At 37.1% G+C, this 21043-nt stretch overlaps 1 protein-coding gene across 2 annotated transcripts; it reads right to left on the minus strand.

Moving 5' to 3' along the window:
* LOC128220717 (uncharacterized) lies at nucleotides 1-20808 on the minus strand. 2 transcript variants are annotated; one of them, XM_052929215.1, is made up of 7 exons: nucleotides 20663-20808; nucleotides 14984-15137; nucleotides 14622-14761; nucleotides 10390-10516; nucleotides 7942-8123; nucleotides 7449-7560; nucleotides 1-2020 (listed from the first exon to the last, which is right to left on the minus strand). In XM_052929215.1, the coding sequence occupies exons 1-7, from the start codon at nucleotides 20694-20696 to the stop codon at nucleotides 1816-1818; spliced, it is 954 nt and encodes a 317-aa protein (XP_052785175.1). In that variant the 5' UTR covers nucleotides 20697-20808; the 3' UTR covers nucleotides 1-1815. The 2 variants fall into 2 exon arrangements, with proteins under 2 accessions (XP_052785175.1, XP_052785174.1); XM_052929214.1 differs by having other exon boundaries at nucleotides 10390-10522.
* Between the last annotated feature and the right edge of the window lie 235 nt (nucleotides 20809-21043).

Genomic DNA, 21043 nt, shown 5'->3' on the forward strand with positions numbered 1-21043 from the left:
TATGGTTTATTATTTATTACGACAACAAAAATAAGCATGTGACATATATGAACACTTAAAACAGGTGGCCTGGCAATTGGAAGGAATACCGGTGAAAAAGAAACAGCATTGCATCGGCAGGGATCTAAATACCCTGACCATGAAAACTTTGAAACAACTAAATTCAACGGATGGTTGAAGGCACATTCTACCTGGTAACTTTTAGTAACTACATGTGAATCATCCGAAATTACACATAAAATGCACGTCGAATTGCACTAAAGGCAACAAACAAATTATATTAGATTGTCAAAGTAAGTTTTGTTTCCATTAAACTATTTTAACCAAGGCTCATTGTTGTAAACACGTATACACTACATATTAATTAAAAGCATATGTCATTAAATTTTACGAAACTTATACTAAAAAGCTATTCTTCTAACCCATGCCTACAATCATAAACAAAATTAATCTCATCTAAAATACGCTCATTCAAAAATACAATGTATAAACTACACACATATATATATATGTTATGAAATACGACAAGATCACACCTTGGAAGGTAATAAGTAACTACTGTAGCTGAAATGCAGCAATATACGTATATATGGCAATGATAATATATCACGTTCGTATACATATCTTATTAATGTAGGCTTCTACTTTGCATTTTTTTATTATTTACCTCAAAAGTTTGCTGTTGTAGATTGGTCTGAGATAACAAGAGTGTTGATGTGACTTAATTTATTGACTAGACTAAAACGTACATAACAATATTACGTGCGTTTAGTATGTATGTACTATTTTATATCTGACTGTTTGCAACCTAGATTTGTTGCCAATTCGTCTTTCTTGAATATATCTAGGCTTACGGATCTAAAGGCTCAAAACAAGTTTAAAAAACAGCGTACGCGTTACAAGCAAAAATAATTAATCCGGCAAACACAAAGGTTCATAATATAAGTCAAAATCAATATTTCCAAAAACGTTAACCCTGATTTAGCCCCCGGTCCATAATAAGATTGAGTCAAGCTGCAATATTATATTGAGCCAGGACCTTTAACCCTGTTTCATCAGTAAATTTTGCAGACTATTAGCTGATATTGATTGCAGCTTGTCTGGACGACAGTTCTCCTGGCATGTATACAAATACAGGCACTTGTTCTCCGCTCTCAATCAATGTCCCCACTGGGACTCTCATCCCAAATTCACCATTGATCTGAAATATTGCCCTGTTCATATTTCCTCAATATAACATTAACTTAAACAACAAGATACATCCTTACATTTTCTTGTCAACGCGGAAAACAAATAACCACTTAATGGGAATTGAAGTCTAGAAGATATTGCTAAAAATAATAATTTGAAGCTGTGACGGAAGTTCGCTCAGTGATGTAAGCTCTTCCAAACGATTGGTGAGTGCCTGTACATGTTCTGTGTTCCTAGTTGGAATGTCACTTCAATCTGTAAGGCTCTTATTCCGCAAACGTTATTCACGACTTCCGGTATACATGTAGAAATCACGTCGATGAGATAAGTATTGTATAACAGACTACATAGAAAATGAATGTAACTTTTAAATAATTGTAAAATCCTGAACAAGGGATCCAAAGTATATAAAGAGTACATAAACGGTTACAAATTGTCATATCCTAAACTTCAACTAGGCGAAACGAGCAAATTTCAAGACCTGAATGCACAACTGCACAATCTGATTAAAATAAAAACTTCATATATCCTATACAGGCTTGATCATGGTGCTTTAACCAGATTGCAAAACTGTATGAGTACAGCTACAGTTTTGTATTCAAATATCAAAATGTACCATCGAGTTTACAAAAGAAGGACAGCAGCTAAAGCTACAAGCGAAGCAGCGGCGGACAGACGGACGACCGGGGCGGCGCTCGTGGAACGGTCACACGTGAAGTGGTCCATCGTGAGAAAGTGGTCTCCATTGGTGGCCAGGGCTGTGTAATAGCTCTTGCCACATGGCTTCTCGACGGATTCTTTGAGGCACATGAGCCGGGCATCCGTGGCTCTACAACACAGAAAAGAGATCCATAGATAAAGTTTCAGTGTAATAACAGCAAATACATACTTATGGCCAACATTGACATCAGAAGATGGCCACAAATAAGAAAAGAAACAAGAGGGCCATGATGGCCCTAAATCGCTCACCTGAGTAAAAGAGTTTACCTTTATTATCAATATAGCTTGTTTCTCAAAAAATTTTGAACAAGAGCTGTCACAGTATGTGACGAATGCCCCCGAATGTGACATTGACCTATGAACAAGTACATGAAAAGTTGATCTTGCCTTTACGTGTCAAATACATATGGCAAGTTATTTCAAATTGCCCCTGAACATTAAAAAATACCACCGATACTTGACAGCTTACACTCTTATGTCCTCATATTCAGCATTCCATTGTGGATAAATACATAGTGTATCTTTCACCTTAGAGGTAGGGACACGGGTCTTGCCCACGACATGTCGTCTTGGTATGTCGAATACATGTGGCAAGTCATTTTAAAATATGTCCATACAAGAGAAAGTTACAGCCCGGACACGACAGCCTATACTCCATGTACTTATATGCAGCATTCCATTGTGAATAAACACTAAGTATGACCTTCAACTTAGAGGTAAGGACACGGGTCTTGCACGTGACCTGTCGTCTTGGTATGTTGAACACATGTGGCAAGTCATTTTAAAATCTGTCCATACAAGAGAAAGTTATAGCCCGGACACGACAACCTATACTCTATGTCCCTATATATGCGGCATTCCATTGTGAATAACACTTAGTGTGACCTTGACCTTAGAGGTAGGGACACGGGTCTTGCACGCAACACGTCGCCTTGATATGTCAAACAAATGTGGCAAGTCGTTTTAAATTATGTCCATACAAGAGAAAGTTACAGCCCGGACACGACAACCTATACTCTATGTCCTTATATGCAGCATTCCATTGTGAATAAACACGTAAGTGTGACCTTGACCTTATAGGGAGGGACACAGGTCTTGCACGCGACAAGTCGTCTTGGTATGTCAAACACATGTGGCAAATTGACCTTATAGGGAGGGACACAGGTCTTGCACGCGACACGTCGTCTTGGTATGTCAAACACATGTGGCAAATTATTTTAAGTTATGTCCATACAAGAGAAAGTTACAGCCTGGACATGACAACTTATACTCTATGTTCTTATATGCAGCATTCCATTGTGAATAAACACTAAGCGTGACCTTGACCTTAAAGGTAAGGACATGGGTCTTGCACTCGACACGTCGTCTTGGTATGTTGCCTGGATAATCACTGACAGGACTTGTCACAGTTGCCTGCACACTGACAGGACTTGTCACAGTTTCTTGCCCACTGACAGGACTTGGTGATTGACTGTACACTGACAGGATTTTGTTCAGTTGCCTGCACACTGACAGGACTTGATGATTGACTGCACACTGACAGAATTTGATTCTCACCTGCACACTGACAGGACTTTGTTCAGTTGCCTGCGCACAACACTGACAGGACTTGATAATTGACTGCACACTGACAGCACTTGGTACAAATACCTGCACACTGACAGGACCTTTTTCAGTTGCCTGCACACTGACAGGACTTTGTTCAATTGCCTGCACAGTGACAGGACTTTGTTTAATGGCCTGCACACTGACAACACAAAGTTAAATTGCTTGCACACTAAACGAACTTTTAATATAGATACATAAACAACAAACAGTGCACCATCCAATAAAATCAATAAAGTGCCTTTATCTCTAAAAGTCAAACTGCAAATCACATTCAACACCTTCAAATGAAATTATCACAATGGCCCATCTTGGACAATATCACATTCCTTCTTAGGCTTAAAATTAGTTTTTCTTTATATAAATAATAAGTGAATAACACAATCCACACAGAAGATAAGATTGTAGCATCTGCATGAACAACAATCTACATGAAGTTCAATGGAAAAGTCTGTTTATTAAATTCATTGTAAAAATGAAATTTCTTCTAGAGAATAAAATGTATAATAATTATTTGAATCTATGAACCTAAAAAAAAGAACAATAATTACCTCAGAAGTGACTATGTTGAAGACTTAATAAAATTTAAAATCTTGTTACTAAAAATAGAAAGTAGTGGAATCTCCAACAAAAAGGGAGACCATATAGCAAGACTTGCTGCCCTTGCTTCAAGAGTAAACTTTACATAACTATCAGATTTTAACAAAATGTATTTATAATGAACTTGTTACCCACGGGGTGAGGCCAATTTTTCTCCAGGGGCGTAATTTGAATAAACATGGTAGATAACCAATCGACAATGTTACACACCAAATATTTAAGCACAAAGCTTCATAGTATTTGCCAAAAACAGATTGCAATGGCAACCAGAGTTCTGCATGGAATTCATTTCTTTGAACAATTTTGAAAAAGCACCAACCAAGGATCATTCCTATGAAGTTTTATTAAAATTGCCCAAGTGGTTTAGGAGAAGGAGATGATTATAACCAATTGTTGACATTTTCCTTTAGGTTGCCATGGCAACAACAGTTCTGCATGGAATTCATTTCTTGAACAATTTTGAAAAAGCACCAACCAAGGAGCATTCCTATGAAGTTTCATCAAAATTGGCAAAGCGGTTTGGGAGAAGAAGATGATTATAACCAATTGTTGACGCCGAACGATGGACGACGAACGACAGACGCCGGACATAGACTGATCACAATAGCTCACCTTGAGCACTTTGTGCTCAGGTGAGCTAAAAACAACGTGAAAAACATCAACATATAAATATATTGCATAACTATAATTTAAAGCTTCACATGGTTACGCACACATGCTCACATTTAAGTCTATAAACATGCATATATCAATACAATAAAATCAAGAGACAGCAGTCTTATATCACTCGTTTGTAGAAGCAAAAAATGAGTGATTCTAAGACAGACAAAAACAAATGTCATAACGATTAATCCGTGAGAGTGCAGCTTTAACAAAAGACAAGCTGTTGTCAAAGACGTTATTTGAACGCCACCTTCGTTTCCATGCTATACAAGGCTTTCAACAGTCTTAAGTCTAAAACACTTCAGATTTACGAACAGACGGAAATTAGGCTTATCTATCCATTTCAAAATGTTGATCGTACAATTAGCTTGTACTAAATAAATTCTCTGCATAGCAAGAAGGGTGTGTGTGTGCATGTGTGTCATATACATATATATATCGTAACAAGTTTAGGTCAAAAGCTGTGTTGCGTTGTGATAAGAAATCAATAGAGCGACCGTCAGTTTCCAGCAAATTATTTGCCATTTATAAAGATTCCCAGATTGCTACTTGATTGCACAGATGGCTTTCCTAAATAACGTACATATGCCCGATTATTGTCAGAGGCAAATCACTTGTTTATTGTTTTCCACTTACAACATTTGTCATTAGTTTACTACATTAGTTAAAAGCTGTAACGCATAGACGTGGTTTCATCAATCATTCATTTACTAATTATAAACATGTATAAAACTCTTGAACGGTTTTCCCCAATAGGCATGTTAATCATAGACTCTGCAAAATTGTCGGATGAATCATAGTTTGTTATCGATGTAATATTCCCTGAATACAGTCTGCCAAAAGTGGTTTTCGATATTTGCATATGGCGAGCGCTCTGTGCGACTTAGAGGTGCACTTTACATGAAAGCAATATAAACACGGACACACGTCCCGATTATAAAACAAACTACTGTTTAGAAAATTTATACTAGGTACATTACAGGAGAATAGTAGAGACCGCTCGGCAATAACGAATCTCTCAAAGTTCCTTACTGAGCTTATTCCGCTGGGTGTATTCAGACCACACTGTTACATGTAGGGTATACACTCGTTGTTGCATACGCTCGGCCTTGTAGGGTATACACTCGTTGTTTCACACGCTCGGTCATTTAGGGTATATACTATATACTCGTTGTTTCACACGCTAGGCCATGAAGGGTATATACTCGTTGTTTCACACGCTAGGCCATTTAGGCTATACACTCGTTGTTTCATACGCTAGGCCATGAAGGGTATATACTCGTTGTTTCATACGCTCGGTCATGTAGGGTATATACTCGTTGTTTCATACGCTAGGACATGTAGGGTATATACTCGTTGTTTCATACGCTCGGTCATGTAGGGTATACACTCGTTGGTTCATACGCTAGGCCATGTAGGGTATACACTCGTTGGTTCATATGCTCGGTCATGTAGGGTATACACTCGTTGTTTCATACGCTCAGTCATGTAGGGTATACATTAGTTGTTTCATACACTCGTTGTTTTATACACTCGTTGTTTCATACAATCGGCCATGTAGGGTATAGAGAGACCGCTCGTTAGTTCATACGCTAGGTCATGTAGTGTATATACTCGTTGTTTCATACGCTCGGTCATGTAGGCTATACATTCGTTGGTTCATACGCTAGACCATGTAGGGCATATACTCGTTGTTTCATACGCTCGGTCATGTAGGAAATATACTCGTTGTTTCATACGCTCGGTCATGCAGGGTATACATTCGTTGGATCATAAGCTAGGCCATTTAGGGTATATACTCGTTGTTTCATACGCTCGGCCATGTAGGGTATATACTCGTTGTTTTATACGCTCGGTCGTGTAGGGTATACATTCGTTGGTTCATACGCTCAGTCATGTAGGGTATATACTCGTTGTTTCATACGCTAGGCCATGTAGGGTATATACTCGGTTGTTTCATACGCTAGGCCATGTAGGGTATATACTCGTTGTTTCATACGCTAGGCCATGTAGGGTATATACTCGGTTGTTTCATACGCTAGGCCATGTAGGGTATATACTCGATTGTTTCATACGCTAGGCCATGTAGTTTATAAGCTTTTTGTTTCAGACGCTAGGCCATGTAAGGAATCCACTCGTTGGTTCATACGCTAGGCCATTTAGGGCTTACACTCATTGTTTCATATCCTTGGCCATGTAGGGTTTCGTTTCGGAACAGATTCGATATATGTGTACAATTTGAAAAAAGTAATTAATGTCTTGCTTTGATGACCTAAACTGTGGCCTTTTGAAGAATACTTTCTTATTTTGGAAGCTACATCACTGAAATTTTGACCATGTGTACAGTTTTGAAAAATAATGATCAACATATCATATGTATTGCTTTAAAGAAAGCAAAAGTATGTAAAAAGGTCACAGTCAAGGTCATCCAAGCGCAACAGTGATATCTGTTTTCAAATTTGTATACATTCATGATTCATCTTTTCTTCTGTAGCTTCAAAAAAGACGCCTCGGTCGGCAGTATTGACCTAAGGTTGACAAAATGCACTGTCACGATGGGAAAAGGTCACACTAAGTTAAAAGAATAGAATAACGAAGGCAAAGGGATAGCTCTAGTAAACAAGATGACTTATTAATTTGGTAAAATTAATACACAATATAAACCATACCCGCAGCTCTTCATCTCCATTGGAGTTTTGAAGTCGGCATTCGCTTTCGTCATACACTCCTTAAATGGCGCAGACTCCAATCTGTCTCGTGCGCATTTGTTGGTAGCAATGTCTGTTTTGAATAGAAAATTCAGTCAAATGTCAAAAACAATCCAGAAACTATTGTATATTATACATATTATGTTTCAATTCGAGGGATTAACAACAAGACCTTTATAGCATTATAACTTTTCAACTGTGCAATGCATATCGTACATAACTTAGACCAACAAATGCGAGTGCATCTGGATTTCAACCATTACATGTAATGTCATTCAATAACCTAGAATGAACATATATTCCCATTTAACAGCATACCAATTGTTGTATACACGGTATTATTCAACATGACGTCATACACAGTGTATGTGTAAATACTGTAATTGTAATGGCATACATTTCGAATATTAAATGAAAATAAACTGCATACACAGTGAAGTAACAATTAACGTACCTTCTGGGACGTTTGTGCATCCGGTTCTGATTAACGTTTTCAGGACGTCGTACTCGGGGAAGCCGATACCATCCGGCATGCCATTGTTCATCAAGGGGATCATTTGCTTTATCTGGTTAGTGATTTCTGTACACTGTTCCTCCACTTCCGGTGTTATACAGTCGAACTGCTCCTTCATTGGACTGTTATTTTGAATGAGGAAAAAATATCAATGAATAAATTTGTTGCATACAGTATTGTTTTCGAAAATTAAACGTCTGAAAACGGATATATTAACGAAGTATAAATATGCGGGCACAAACATATATTGGGCCGAACTGTTGAGACATGTTCTTCTTCCGATGAACTTAAAGAACCGTGTTAGACTAAAACCAAATCCTCAATATTTTAATCATGTCAACGGTGCATCCTGTCGAATCGTAAGATGAAATCCGACCTTACGTTTCACTTCATTTACACTTTTCTAATGCTGAATACGATGCAATACGTTTATTTGCATTATTTAACCATCAAATAAAACCCGATATGGTCACAATTTAAATTGTAAAAGCTATAAATAAGCGGCCCTGTACTTAAGCGGTTGCCAATCTAACAATATATATAAATGGTTGTTAATATGACATAATGTTTCTCCCAACAAACGGTCCTTTTGGTGGCTGTTAATCTGACAGAAAGTATCATTCAACTAGCGGTCCTCTACTTACGTGGCTGTTAATCTGACAGAAAGTATCATTCAACTAGCGGTCCTCTACTTACGTGGCTGTTAATTTGACAGAATGTTTATATAAACTAGCGGTCCTTTAGTGGCTGTTAATCTGACAGAATATATATATAAACTAGCGGTCCTTTAGTGGCTGTTAATCTGACAGAATATATATATATATATATATATATATATATATATATATATATATATATATATATATATATATATATATATATATATATATATAAACTAGCGGTCCTTTAGTGGCTGTTAATCTGACAGAATATCAATATATATATAAACTAGCGGTCCTCTGCTTACGTGGCTGTTTACCTGACAGAATGAACCGGCCCTGTACTATGGCGCTCTATGATCCGACAGACTATACCGATCGAGCGGCCCTGAACGAGCGGCCCTGTCCTATGGCGCTCTATGACCCGACAGCCTATACCGATCGAGAAACCAAGAACGAGTGGCCCTGTCCTATGGCGGTCTATGATCCGACAGACTATATTGATCAAGCGGCCCTGTCCTATGGCGCTCTATGATCCGTCAGACTATGTTGATCGAGCGGCCCTATCCAATGGCGCTCTCTGATCCGACAGACTATATCAATCGAGTAACCCAGAACGAGCGGCCCTGTCCTATGTCGCTTTATGATCCGACAGACTATACCGATAGAGAGGCGCTGAATGAGCAGCCCTGGCCTTTGGCGCTCTATGATCCGACAGACTATACAAACGAGTAGCCCTGAACGAGAGGCCTTGTCCTATGGCGCTCTATGATCCGACAGACTATACCAATCGAGTAGCCCTGAACGAGCGGCCCTGTCCTATGGCGCTATATGATCCGACAGACTATACCGATCGAGCGGCCCTGAACGAGAGGCCCTGTCCTATGGCGCTATATGATCCGATAGACTATACCGATCGAGCGGCCCTGAACGAGAGGCCCTGTCCTATGGCGCTTTATGATCCGATAGACTATACCGATCAAGCGGCCCTGAACGAGAGGCCTTGTCCTATATCGCTATATGATCCGATAGACTATACCGATCGAGCGACCCTGAACGAGAGGCCTTGTCCTATGGCGCATTATGATCTTACAGACAATACCTTTAAATGAGCGGCCCTGAACGAGAGGCCCTATACTTAGGCGCTCTATGATCTGACTGACTATACCGATCGAGCGGCCCTGAACGAGAGGCCCTGTCCTATGGCGCTCTATGATCTTACAGACAATACCTTTAAATGAGCGGCCCTGAACGAGAGGCCCTATACTTAGGCGCTCTATGATCTGGCTGACTATACCGATCGAGCGGCCCTGAACGAGAGGCCCTGTCCTATGGCGCTTTATGATCTTACAGACAATACCTTTAAATGAGCGGCCCTGAACGAGAGGCCCTATACTTAGGCGCTCTATGGTCTGACTGACTATACCGATCGAGCGGCCCTGAACGAGAGGCCTTGTCCTATGGCGCTCTATGATCTTACAGACAATACCTTTAAATGAGCGGCCCTGAACGAGAGGCCCTATACTTAGGCGCTCTATGATCTGACTGACTATACCGATCGAACGGCCCTGAACGAGAGGCCCTGTACTTAGGCGCTCTATGATCTTACAGACAATACCCTTTAATGAGTGGCCCTGCACTCTATAGTCTGACAGGTAACAACTTTAAACGAATGGCCATGTTGAAAGGTTTTCTTCCTTTCCACTTCTATTATATATAATGTTCGTACCCGCAGGTCATTCCAATAACCGGAAGGAGGTAGGTCAGGTTGTTTGTGGCCATGAAGTTTTCGTCCACACCCATGCTGGCCCCCTGAGAAGCGCTGGCTACGCACGTCATCGCTTTCATGCAAGGGCCTGAAACTATACGCAGGCGGGTTGCAAATATGTCCTTAAATTCTAGTAGATATAAGCATATATATAATAGATAACGTGTCCATGTCAATGCAACCAAACTCACTCACTTACTGTCAGGCAAACTTGTCTGGAAATGGGTGTTTATTAAAGATGCACTCTTACTTACAAAACCGATTTAACACAATTAATACAAATGTTTTAATATACCAAAAAGGATGAACAAATGATGGAATCAATGGTTCTTATGATGGATACCGAGCTTAATTTGGAGAACAGCTGCAGATACACGATATTTTCACCTTATGAGACGATAGTAGATCACAGTTATCTTTAAGCACTCACCAATCATTTCATATATTTGCGTCAGCAATTAATCGTGTTATCAGAAATTAATATTTTCCATAAATGAATTATTAAGTTAGCAGTTAAAGGTTTCTCACTCAAAATTTATGTTTGTCTGATAGGTGTATGTACTGTTTTTGGAACAAGAGTGTCACTTTAAGAATACACCCGGGCCCTGAGAACCAAATATGTTCAGGAGATCTTCGCCCACCATTAGATCCTGTGAAATTTGACAGGCTTGTTCAAAAGAAAAACCAAGATTCGCAGAGATCTCTTCAATAAAAAATTGAAAATATTCAGAAGACTTTGACACACCATAGGTCGGCACTGAGTTAAGTTAGATGTGGTGTAGCTCCTCTACGAATTGAAACTGGCAGATATGAAAACTTACCGGTTGAAGCTAGAAAATGCCCTTTTTGTGATACTGTAGAAAACGAGTCTCATGTTATCCTTGAGTGTAGAGCATATGATGATTACCGTGTTACATTGTTTGCTAAGGCCGTTGAAACTGATAACCTATTTCTAACTAGGAGTAATACTGAAAAGTTGAAATTTATACTCTGTAATTCTGCATTGCTACGACTTGCTGCCAAAACCTGTAATTTGATTTTAAAGAGAAGACAGTTTTATCTGTGTAAATAGTCATTGCGTTCATGTATATACTTTTAATTATGTAGATGTTTACGTATTGTATTGTATTGTTTTGTATTGAGGCGCTGAAAGACTATCTACGGGCAAATATGTGAGAGTTGCAAATTTTATTTGAACTATGCGAATGGGTGAAGGGCACATAAATAAAAGTGAAAAATGTGCCGAGAGCGCTTGTGCCCACACTGGGCGAGGAAACAAACATATCTATATCTTTATGGCGTCTTGTGTCATTTTGTTTTTGTAAATGTCACTTCAATCGTCGTAATCCCCCATCCCCATGTATTTAGTGTTACAATGCACTCCGCCTTTCAAGCGTTTCTAAAGGTTTCTCTTTGCTTTGATTAGATACCATACGATAGGAAAATACAATTCATCATATATATGTATCATTTCCTTTTATTAACATACACGTTTTGTTTAGGGAAAATCATTTTTTTACAGATAACTTCAGCAATAATTCCATTCAAAATACATAGCTTATCACTTCAGTCGACGTATCCCCATGTATTTGAAGTTACAGTAAATGCTCTTTTCAATCGCGTCTAAAGGTTTTTCGGTGTTTTGATTAGATAGCATACGTTAGACAAGTTTTATGAGCTTACGCGTTTTAATTCTTTAAGGAAAATTATTCTATTTTTACGAGAACTTTAGCAATAATACCTTTTAAAATGCAGAACTTATCAGATGGTCGTTTTCCCGCGGTGAGGACAAACATGTGGTCAGTTGATGTATGTAGAAACTATGTTTAGAATACCGGTCAGTTAATGTAGTTGAATCTATTTTTAGATTATCGGAACTTGTCTGTTTTATGAATGAAAATATGATTGTGCTTTTAAAAGTTTACTGATAAATTTAATGTTATTAATGTTTAATGTAAGTACCTTAGTAGAAATAGTACTAGTGCTGTTATGAATGGTTCGTACTCTTTGGATGTTAAACAGGTTTGAACCGAACTACTTTGCTTCACCAAACGTATGCATGACTCACTGTCGTATCAGGGCATGTGTGCTTATATAAATTGAAAGGCTTATGTCCAAAACTATGCCAAGAATACACCGGAACGAAGCTTTTATGCAAAAAATGAAAACATCTCATTAGAAATATAAACGCCTAAAATCATAGAATGAATAGTATCTTGTTATTGTGTTGCAGGTAAATTACAATGTATAGTATTTGAAGCATTAGCAATGAGAAAAACCTGAGATACAACTATTTTAAACTTAGACAATTGTTTTTGTTTCTTATCTCATAAAAGTCAAATAAAAAAGCACCATTACAAATAAGCGTGCTTCAGGGTCACGTCAGGTTATAATAACAAATCCTGAAGGCGAAGGGACACTTGTGGTCGGTCATCATTTCTGAAACATCATGGGCTAAACTCAGAGTGAATATCAATATGTTATCTTCCTACCAGAGCCTCCTATCTTGACCCTCATTAATCTGATAAATATAACGATCTAAAAATAGTTATATTCTGCTAAAATTAAACGCCGGGATGCATAATTACAGCGCGGAAATACCCGAACGAGCAAAAACTCATACTCGGACTGCAACACAGCCGATCTATTTTTATTGGTTCGACGTCATTCTGCTAAACATAGAGCGCATTGAGACAAAAAATGGGTTAAACGACATGAATAGAAGTAGTTCTTTGGAGTTTGTGGTCTTAAGACTACCTGCGCGCATGCGCAGATAGTCTAAAAATGACACTGAAATAAGAAAGAAGTTCCGAGTGGTTTGATGTGAAAACTTTAGGTTTATTATTAAAGTCTGTGATAATAAACATATAATAAAAATAACATAAACGTTATTGCCCAATTGCATTAAAAAATGTTCAGTTACTGTGATTCAATTCTTATTTTCTATTCATAAAATATTCCCTATGAGCTCAAAATGTACATGTATATATGTAATGTTTAAAATGCATATGTATTGATGTTTTAAACAGAAAATAAGAAGATTAATTCATGAATAAAGGAAATCATGAAATGTTCATGAATAACATGCTCAAGAATGATTTTAAATGACGAAGACCTGTTCCATATTTTGTGAACACAAGCTATGAATGTGTCATGAATGTTCATGCAAATATCACTTCATATATAATTCATAAAAATTTATTTTATGAAATTCTTCTGAAAACGTCTCAATATTTGTTCATTTTTTCACCATGAAGAATGAACAACAATTTGACATAGGGCAGTATTCGCCTAACATACGGATGACACCATGTCAATGAAAAGCCTGTCCAAGGTAAAAATGATGCATCGCTTATGTATTTTACAATGTATGAAATGATGCCGTTTAACACATTAAAGTCCTCGCGCAATCTGACTTAAGTACTGCGTCTTACTGGTTTATCTTAGAATGTGTACCTGGATGAAAAATCAATCCAAAGTTTGTCTAAATACAGTTGCAAATGATGTTTAAGTGATTCAAGAAGATTTATACAAGTCATTTCAAACTTTTTACTTAAAGCAATGTGTTTTTTTTATTATAAATCATTGTCGTATTAAAATATGTTTTAATTATATAAGAAATTTTATTTATCCGTATAATGTGTGTACTAAACACGGATGAATAAATAGTAGTAATAATTTCCATTACAGGTTCAGTTCAAGATTGCATTTAAATTGGTTTATATTGAACAATTTTTCTTATTTATAATGATTATAAGAAAAAAAAAATTTCGCTCTTCGCTCTCTTCGGGTTAAATAAAAACTGACAATATGTATTTTATTTTTTGCTCGCTCGCTCCAATTGTTTTTGGTAAAAATCCGAGGAACGAAACATTAATTTGGTGTGGCCTTACATATTTCCTATAACAATTGACACAATTTTATACATTTCACACTGTCAGAAGTGTAAAATACTAAGCTACAAGAATAAGATAACTTTTATGATAGTTCCTGCTACAATTCTTACATAATCAGACAATAGGCGTAGACTCAGCACTCAAATTGAAAACTACGAAATAATGGAGAGGTTCGAGCACTACGAAACATTCCCCCCTAAAACACGTAAAGTACTGACTGCAACCTAAGCACATGCACTACCAAAAGTAGCTTGAAATATCACATTATTCCGCTTACTTCATCCTATGAACACCTACCGGAAGGCATCTGAGTGCAGGCCTTTTGCAGATCCGCCTGAGAGGGCATCGTCATCGCCCCATCTCCCATGTTCGCCATGAGTTCCGGACACTGCTCCATTATGGGATACATGCATGCAATGGCGCTCTGTCCCTCCGCCCTGGTTGAAAATGGAACAAGTAACATTCGGTAAGGAAAGTTAAATACAGATTTGGCCACATGTGTACTTGTACTAGATTATCTTGAACATGTTCGAGTTATGGCCCAGGTGGAAAGTTTAACACTTCGACTCATTGTCGTCGAAAAAATCAGACGAGCTAAAATCATTATGTATTTAATCAAGAAAAAGACTAAACACATCGTATCCAAACATATCACTTACGAACAGAAAATTGTGGCCATCTGACTGGGATCCGATATGGAACTCGATGCCTGGCTGATATAGGTGGAGAAACCGGTTATACAGTTCAGCGTCGCTTCACTCGTCGCCATGCTCTGGTCACATGCGGCCTGAGACCAGTCCACCGTCAAAACGCCTGAAAAAAGGAAGCAGAAATGGACATCGAGGATGTTCGTTGGCATATACAAATGCGAATAGGGATCCATTTACACTCGCTTGAGTCATATACACCGACTTAAGACATGATTTAAGGCGTGAACGTTGGCTATTCGTATTGTGATTTAATCAAAGACAAATGGTTATGTGTGTATGATGATACGATATAAATGAATGCTTATTAGGGATTAAGAAAATGCAGTACAATGTACTTTATTTCATAAGTTAGTTTTAAGAAATTCCAGTTATCTACATTCATAATTGTATGTATGTGTGTATGTTTGTTTGTGTTCATGACTCTCCGATACCCATGTTGGGTATCACATTCTAAATTTAAACATGTAGCTGCCGCCATGACGTTTATTAGACGCGGCCGCGTCTATAGGGATACATGTTTGCAATTGACAATGGGGAAGTGTATACGGATAAATTTTAGTTATAAAAAAAAAAAGATTTGTTAATGATATCAACTCTTATTCAACTTTACTTAAAATTTGTCGTCAATAACTGTTTCGATGCGTGTAAAACTTCCAAAACGTCATATTAAACGAATAAGCAGAATAAAAGAATCTATCTATCCAACCTCTAGTTGAAATATTTTAATAGCCATATTGAAGACTTTTCAGCCCTTATATCAAAGACTTTTCAACCCCTATTTTAAAGACTTTTCAACCCCTACCTGCTTGGACTTTTCAACCCCTAAATCAAAGACTTTTCAACCCCTAGTTGAAATATATTAATAGCCATATTGAAGACTTTTCAACCCTTATATCAAAGACTTTTCAACCCCTATTATTTTTGTCAGCCAGGTGTTGTCTTTTTCATTGTTTTTTTTGCAAGAAACTTAACAAATTGTTATTGAAATACAATTAAAGATTTGTTTGTCCAACTTGTTACGCTTTTTTCCAAAGTATTGGATAAAATTTACAAATTCTTTGCCTTGTTTTACTAAGCACTTGATGGTTACTGTTTTTCGATATTCTAAATATCCCGAACATTAACAATGGTACAGTAAAGTAAGATTTTGTTGCTTGGTTACCCCGAGCAATTGTTGTATTATTTTAAAGGATATTATATCTTAGCGAATTCACATATATGATGTACAAAGTTATGAACATACTCTTGTTTTTAAAGTAACAAATTTGAATAATTGCAAAAGAAAATGAATGCAAAGAAGGATTTACGAAACATTCTCCTTATTTTGCCTGTACAATGCCAATAAAAACATCAACTTGAACATTTATAAAACTTTCATTGCCTTTAAAAAAGGTCAACAGTCGAAACATTGTTTTTGTAGTACCATATTGCTATTTCATTACAGTTTGATTTTAGTTCTTAATAATGTATTATCTAAAAATTCTGAAATTTGGGGGTAAAAATAAATTAAATATATTTTTTCTTTGGTTTTATATCCGGAAAATCATACACAAAATCTATCAAGCTGCTCATCTGTTTGGAATGATGGCCATCAGGGTATTACAACCTTAATTAACTGTCACTTTCCAGTTACTATAACCTCAATTAAAGGTGTTATGAAGCCCATTAATGGATGTGCGACCTTCATTCCATTCTTAAATTGCATTTATTAAAAGACAATACAATGCTTATAGCATTTTTTTACATATATACCACTTTATATTAGAATGTCCTGATTTTTTTAATCTGACAAATAAGAAACATAATTAAAATTTTATGTGTAAAAAATAAAAAATAAATAAATTGTTTTCTCTTTGTAGTTTTTTTGTTCTTAAAAAGGTGAGAAATTAAGGGGTTGAAAAGTCTTCGTTTATTAGGGGTTGAAAAGTCTTTGTTTTAGGTGTGGTTGAAAAGTCTAAGCACTTTTAATGGTTGAAATGACAAAGGGGCTGAAAAGTCTTTGATTTCACAAATGACAAAGGGGTTGAAAAGTCTTGGGGTTGAAAAGTCTGACAGCCTTTGTATTGACTGGTCGCCGGCCATACGAGTTCGTTATTTTAGAACTTTACTTTCTGTGAAAACGATTTATATACAGTGTATTACACACGCTTTGGTTGTAAATAAGCATGTGAGAATTTACGGGCATATTGTGAATAATAGTTTAAATTATGCATTTGAAAACAAATATAAGTGCATTAACACGACATTAATTGACCATTTTAAATTTAAGTGATATAAGATGGAAGTACAAAGCTTAATTCACACGATTTTACTAACAAAAATAAGTCGCAATAACGAAATTACCACAATTTAAATTTAACTGATATAAAATAAAAGTTCAAAAAGTAATTCACACGATTTACACCAAACATTAATGAATAAAAGTAGGCCGAAAAGAATCAGGCCGAAATGATATCTCGGCCTAATCGACCCGACACCGATAATTTTATCGGTGATAATGCAAGTACCAGTCTAAATAATTTACGCATGCCGGAGACGACCGAGTAACTACGATCTAGAAAGTTGATTAAACCGTCATAGTTCGGCTATGTCCGTGTTTATTCGGAATGTTAACAATTGTATATATTGTAAAATGACTTTATGATCGACCGCTTGTAAAAGTTGGTCACATGGGGTCAAAAATTAGGTGACTAGGTCCAATCTGGAACACACTAGAGGCATTATGTTTGGTCTAATATTCATGAATCTTAATTAGAATATTTCATGAACATAAATAGATATATATTAATATTCAATAAAACCCATTCAGCCGCGTCATTGATGCCTAACATCAACATTAGTCTTGTGTATGTTTTATATACCTCATTTGCCATACAATATGGTATGAAAGAATAAACGTCTGACTTGACTTGACTTGACTTGACGTGACTGGCTCATTGTTGTTGAGAAGAACAAACATGTAGAGGACATAATGATGAACAAATTACTGACGTGCGCGTAAAACATTGTAAGCATTTATACCATGCTTTTACCTGTGTTGTTTTTCTCCCCATATGTCCTATAACAATGCGTTTTGATCCATAATTTAAAGATAAAATAGAGATAAACCAAGCTTGAGGAAAACAGGCGAGTTCGTGCAGTTTAGATAAGTGATTTTTCAAATGACAAATCTTAGTAAATGGCATTCTATGGATACTGTAACACATGTTTTAAAGAATGATGTTTTGACTCCGGCTTGACACTGGAGACGGCCTGTCGGAGACTGGTATGCCCAATGGCGACGGATAAGGACAATTGAACATTTACCAGCTACAAAGCAGCCTTGCGTTAGCGTCTCGTGCATGAACGTGAATTTATAAGAATGCATCACTGGAAGCAGCTAACAAGGGTCTAGCCTATTACTTATCTAATATCTCATGTTCTTAGAAGCCAATCCTAGGTAGGAATTTCAAGATCATATCTATTTTAAATGTTCATCAATACTTTCAGAAATAAGAATTATGCAATAGCTCTGAAGATTCATGTGTTAAGGTCGATTACCAATCGGAACTACTCGACCATCTTCGGCAAGCTGGGAGTATATAATTATATATCTTTGGATAATAGCCGATTTCTGTTCTGATATTTCCTATCCTTTGTGCAGTTGCTGTACTGTTTCTACTTTTCCAACGGATAAGAGGGGTGACGAATCAAAATGGCGGCCTGCAGTATCGCACGTGTGCAAAATAATTGTTTAGTCATAATTCAATAAAGTTTAGTCATCACATTAAAACGGCCGACTGATGCAAACAAGATTGAATTACAGTCGAACCCCGTTGGCTAGAAATTATCGTTGTCTCGAATTTGATTTAAAGGACCGATTTCTTTATACTGAATGTAAGTATTCTCGCTTGGCTCGACTTTCCCGAGAGTCGAGGTATTTTCGCCGGTCCCTGGGAGTTCGAGCTAACGGGGTCTGAGTGTATTACCAACCAAACTGTTTAACAAGGTAAAGCTTATTCCATACATGCGAGTATAGCATGTACATTCGGCATTAATTGGTTTACTAATAATATTCAAATGATATATTTTTAATGAATAAAAATGCTGACCGTATAACATAAAACAAGTTTTAAAACTATGGGTTTAAAAGTACACAATCCCGCTTAACATAATCACAAATATAGCATGTAGCTGAGCCTTCAAGGCAGTTGACCGAAACTGTAGGATTCACCACACCAGCTTTTTAGATGTAGTTCACATTGTTGGCATGCTTTCGTATACATAATTTATATATGAATACATCTACGTAAAGCACTGTCTGTATTTACCGGTGTCACAGTCGTCAGCGGTATCGTGATTTAAAGCTGCACTCTCACAAATAAACCGTTTTTATAACTTTTTGATTTGTAAAGAGCAAGTTTTGCGTATATATCTGCAAACCAATGATTAAAGATTGCTGACAAAATATCTTAAAAACCCTTTAAGCACGTGTTCATAGTACAATTTTGTAGACCGGTATGGAATTAAGAATTCAAACATTTTGAAAAAATACTGCGATCCTATTGGTTCAAAATGGATTTAAATCAATACAACTGCGGACATCGATTAAGCTGAATATCACGTGTAGTATGCGAGTCCGTAAATTAGATAATCTGCTACTCCTTAATTTTGGACACATTAAAACCATCTTGCATTTATGTAAAAACTTCCACGCTAACATAACTCAGTAAAGCGTGACCTTATTGACTGTAAGCCAAGCTAGTCTGGCAGAGGCCGTTAATATGAAGATCGATTTCGGCCGTGCGGTATGTTTGTCTGGGTCAACGAGCGGCCAATGCGGCGGAGTTCAATAAAACTGACCCAACTGACCGAGTCATTCACATTCAGACATGTAATCCTTATTATCGCATTAGTGTACACCTTTGTTGGAGTTTAAACAAGGTCATGCAATTTTACAGGAGTGTGTGCAGCATGGGTATAACATCGTTTAAGCCTTTACTGTAGTGAACTGTATCGAATATGTACCTTAATTTAAGATAAGCATCACTAAAGCGTGCGTGTAAATATTTGTAAGGAAGTGCTTTTAGTAGCGTTTAATAGTTCGTAAAATTCATGTAACTAAAGTTGGAGCAACCAAAGCAAAACATGAACCCGCTTACTGTGGCAATTTCTTATTTTATTTGAAAACCAAGGAGATCGAAAAACATCTGTTTGAAAACGATAGAGATTTACATTTTCACTTACAGGTTAAATCGAACTAAGGTGAATCAGTCATATCTCAAATACTTAGCATCTCGCTTTACCTTGAACTAAATAGGAACGTGTGACGGTCTAATGTAGATATGAATGTATATGCCTTCGGGCTAAGGCTGCACAAATAACGAAGGTATGTTAGATTTTAAAACATTCCTGTACATGTTATGCAAAGAAGTTAGTATTAAAATGTGTTGCTGCCATGCTCATAAACTGTTTTTCTTTCCGAAGAGCAAGTAACATTTTCACAGTGTGACCTATAAATTATACCAATTGAACGCTTATCTATACATTGCCGTTTATTCTCCTTCACCTGAAAACGCTAAAAACAAGTCTGAAATATATCTATCATACCAATAAATAGTTTACGGTGCCAATAAAGAATAAACTTACACAAAAGCGAAGCAAAAATCCAGCTTAACCCCATAATGAACAAAGCACCGACACAACTGGAGTCTAGAAATGACTAACGCGTGGGTCACGCTGCAAAGAAATTTATACACGCTGTATGCGATCGATTGTGCGGCTGGCTTGGCTGGTGGCTTAGTCGGTCGGGAATCTCCGGTCTTGTCGGTCGGGAGTTTCCGCTGGAAAGTCACAGCTAGCATCAGACCAGAGTTTTTGCCCATTTTGATAAAGACTGTTTTATATTTGTAGTAGTGCTAATGTAAAGTCAACACAAGGGTGAAGGCAAGTACAAAAGGCTATGTCTATTTAACAGTTTAATACACAATCTACAGTTGCATGTTATCCTATCGAGCTATAGTTAATGAC

The sequence above is a fragment of the Mya arenaria genome, chromosome 15, assembly GCF_026914265.1.
Source record: "Mya arenaria isolate MELC-2E11 chromosome 15, ASM2691426v1".
In the NCBI taxonomy this organism is placed as follows: Eukaryota; Metazoa; Mollusca; class Bivalvia; order Myida; family Myidae; genus Mya; species Mya arenaria.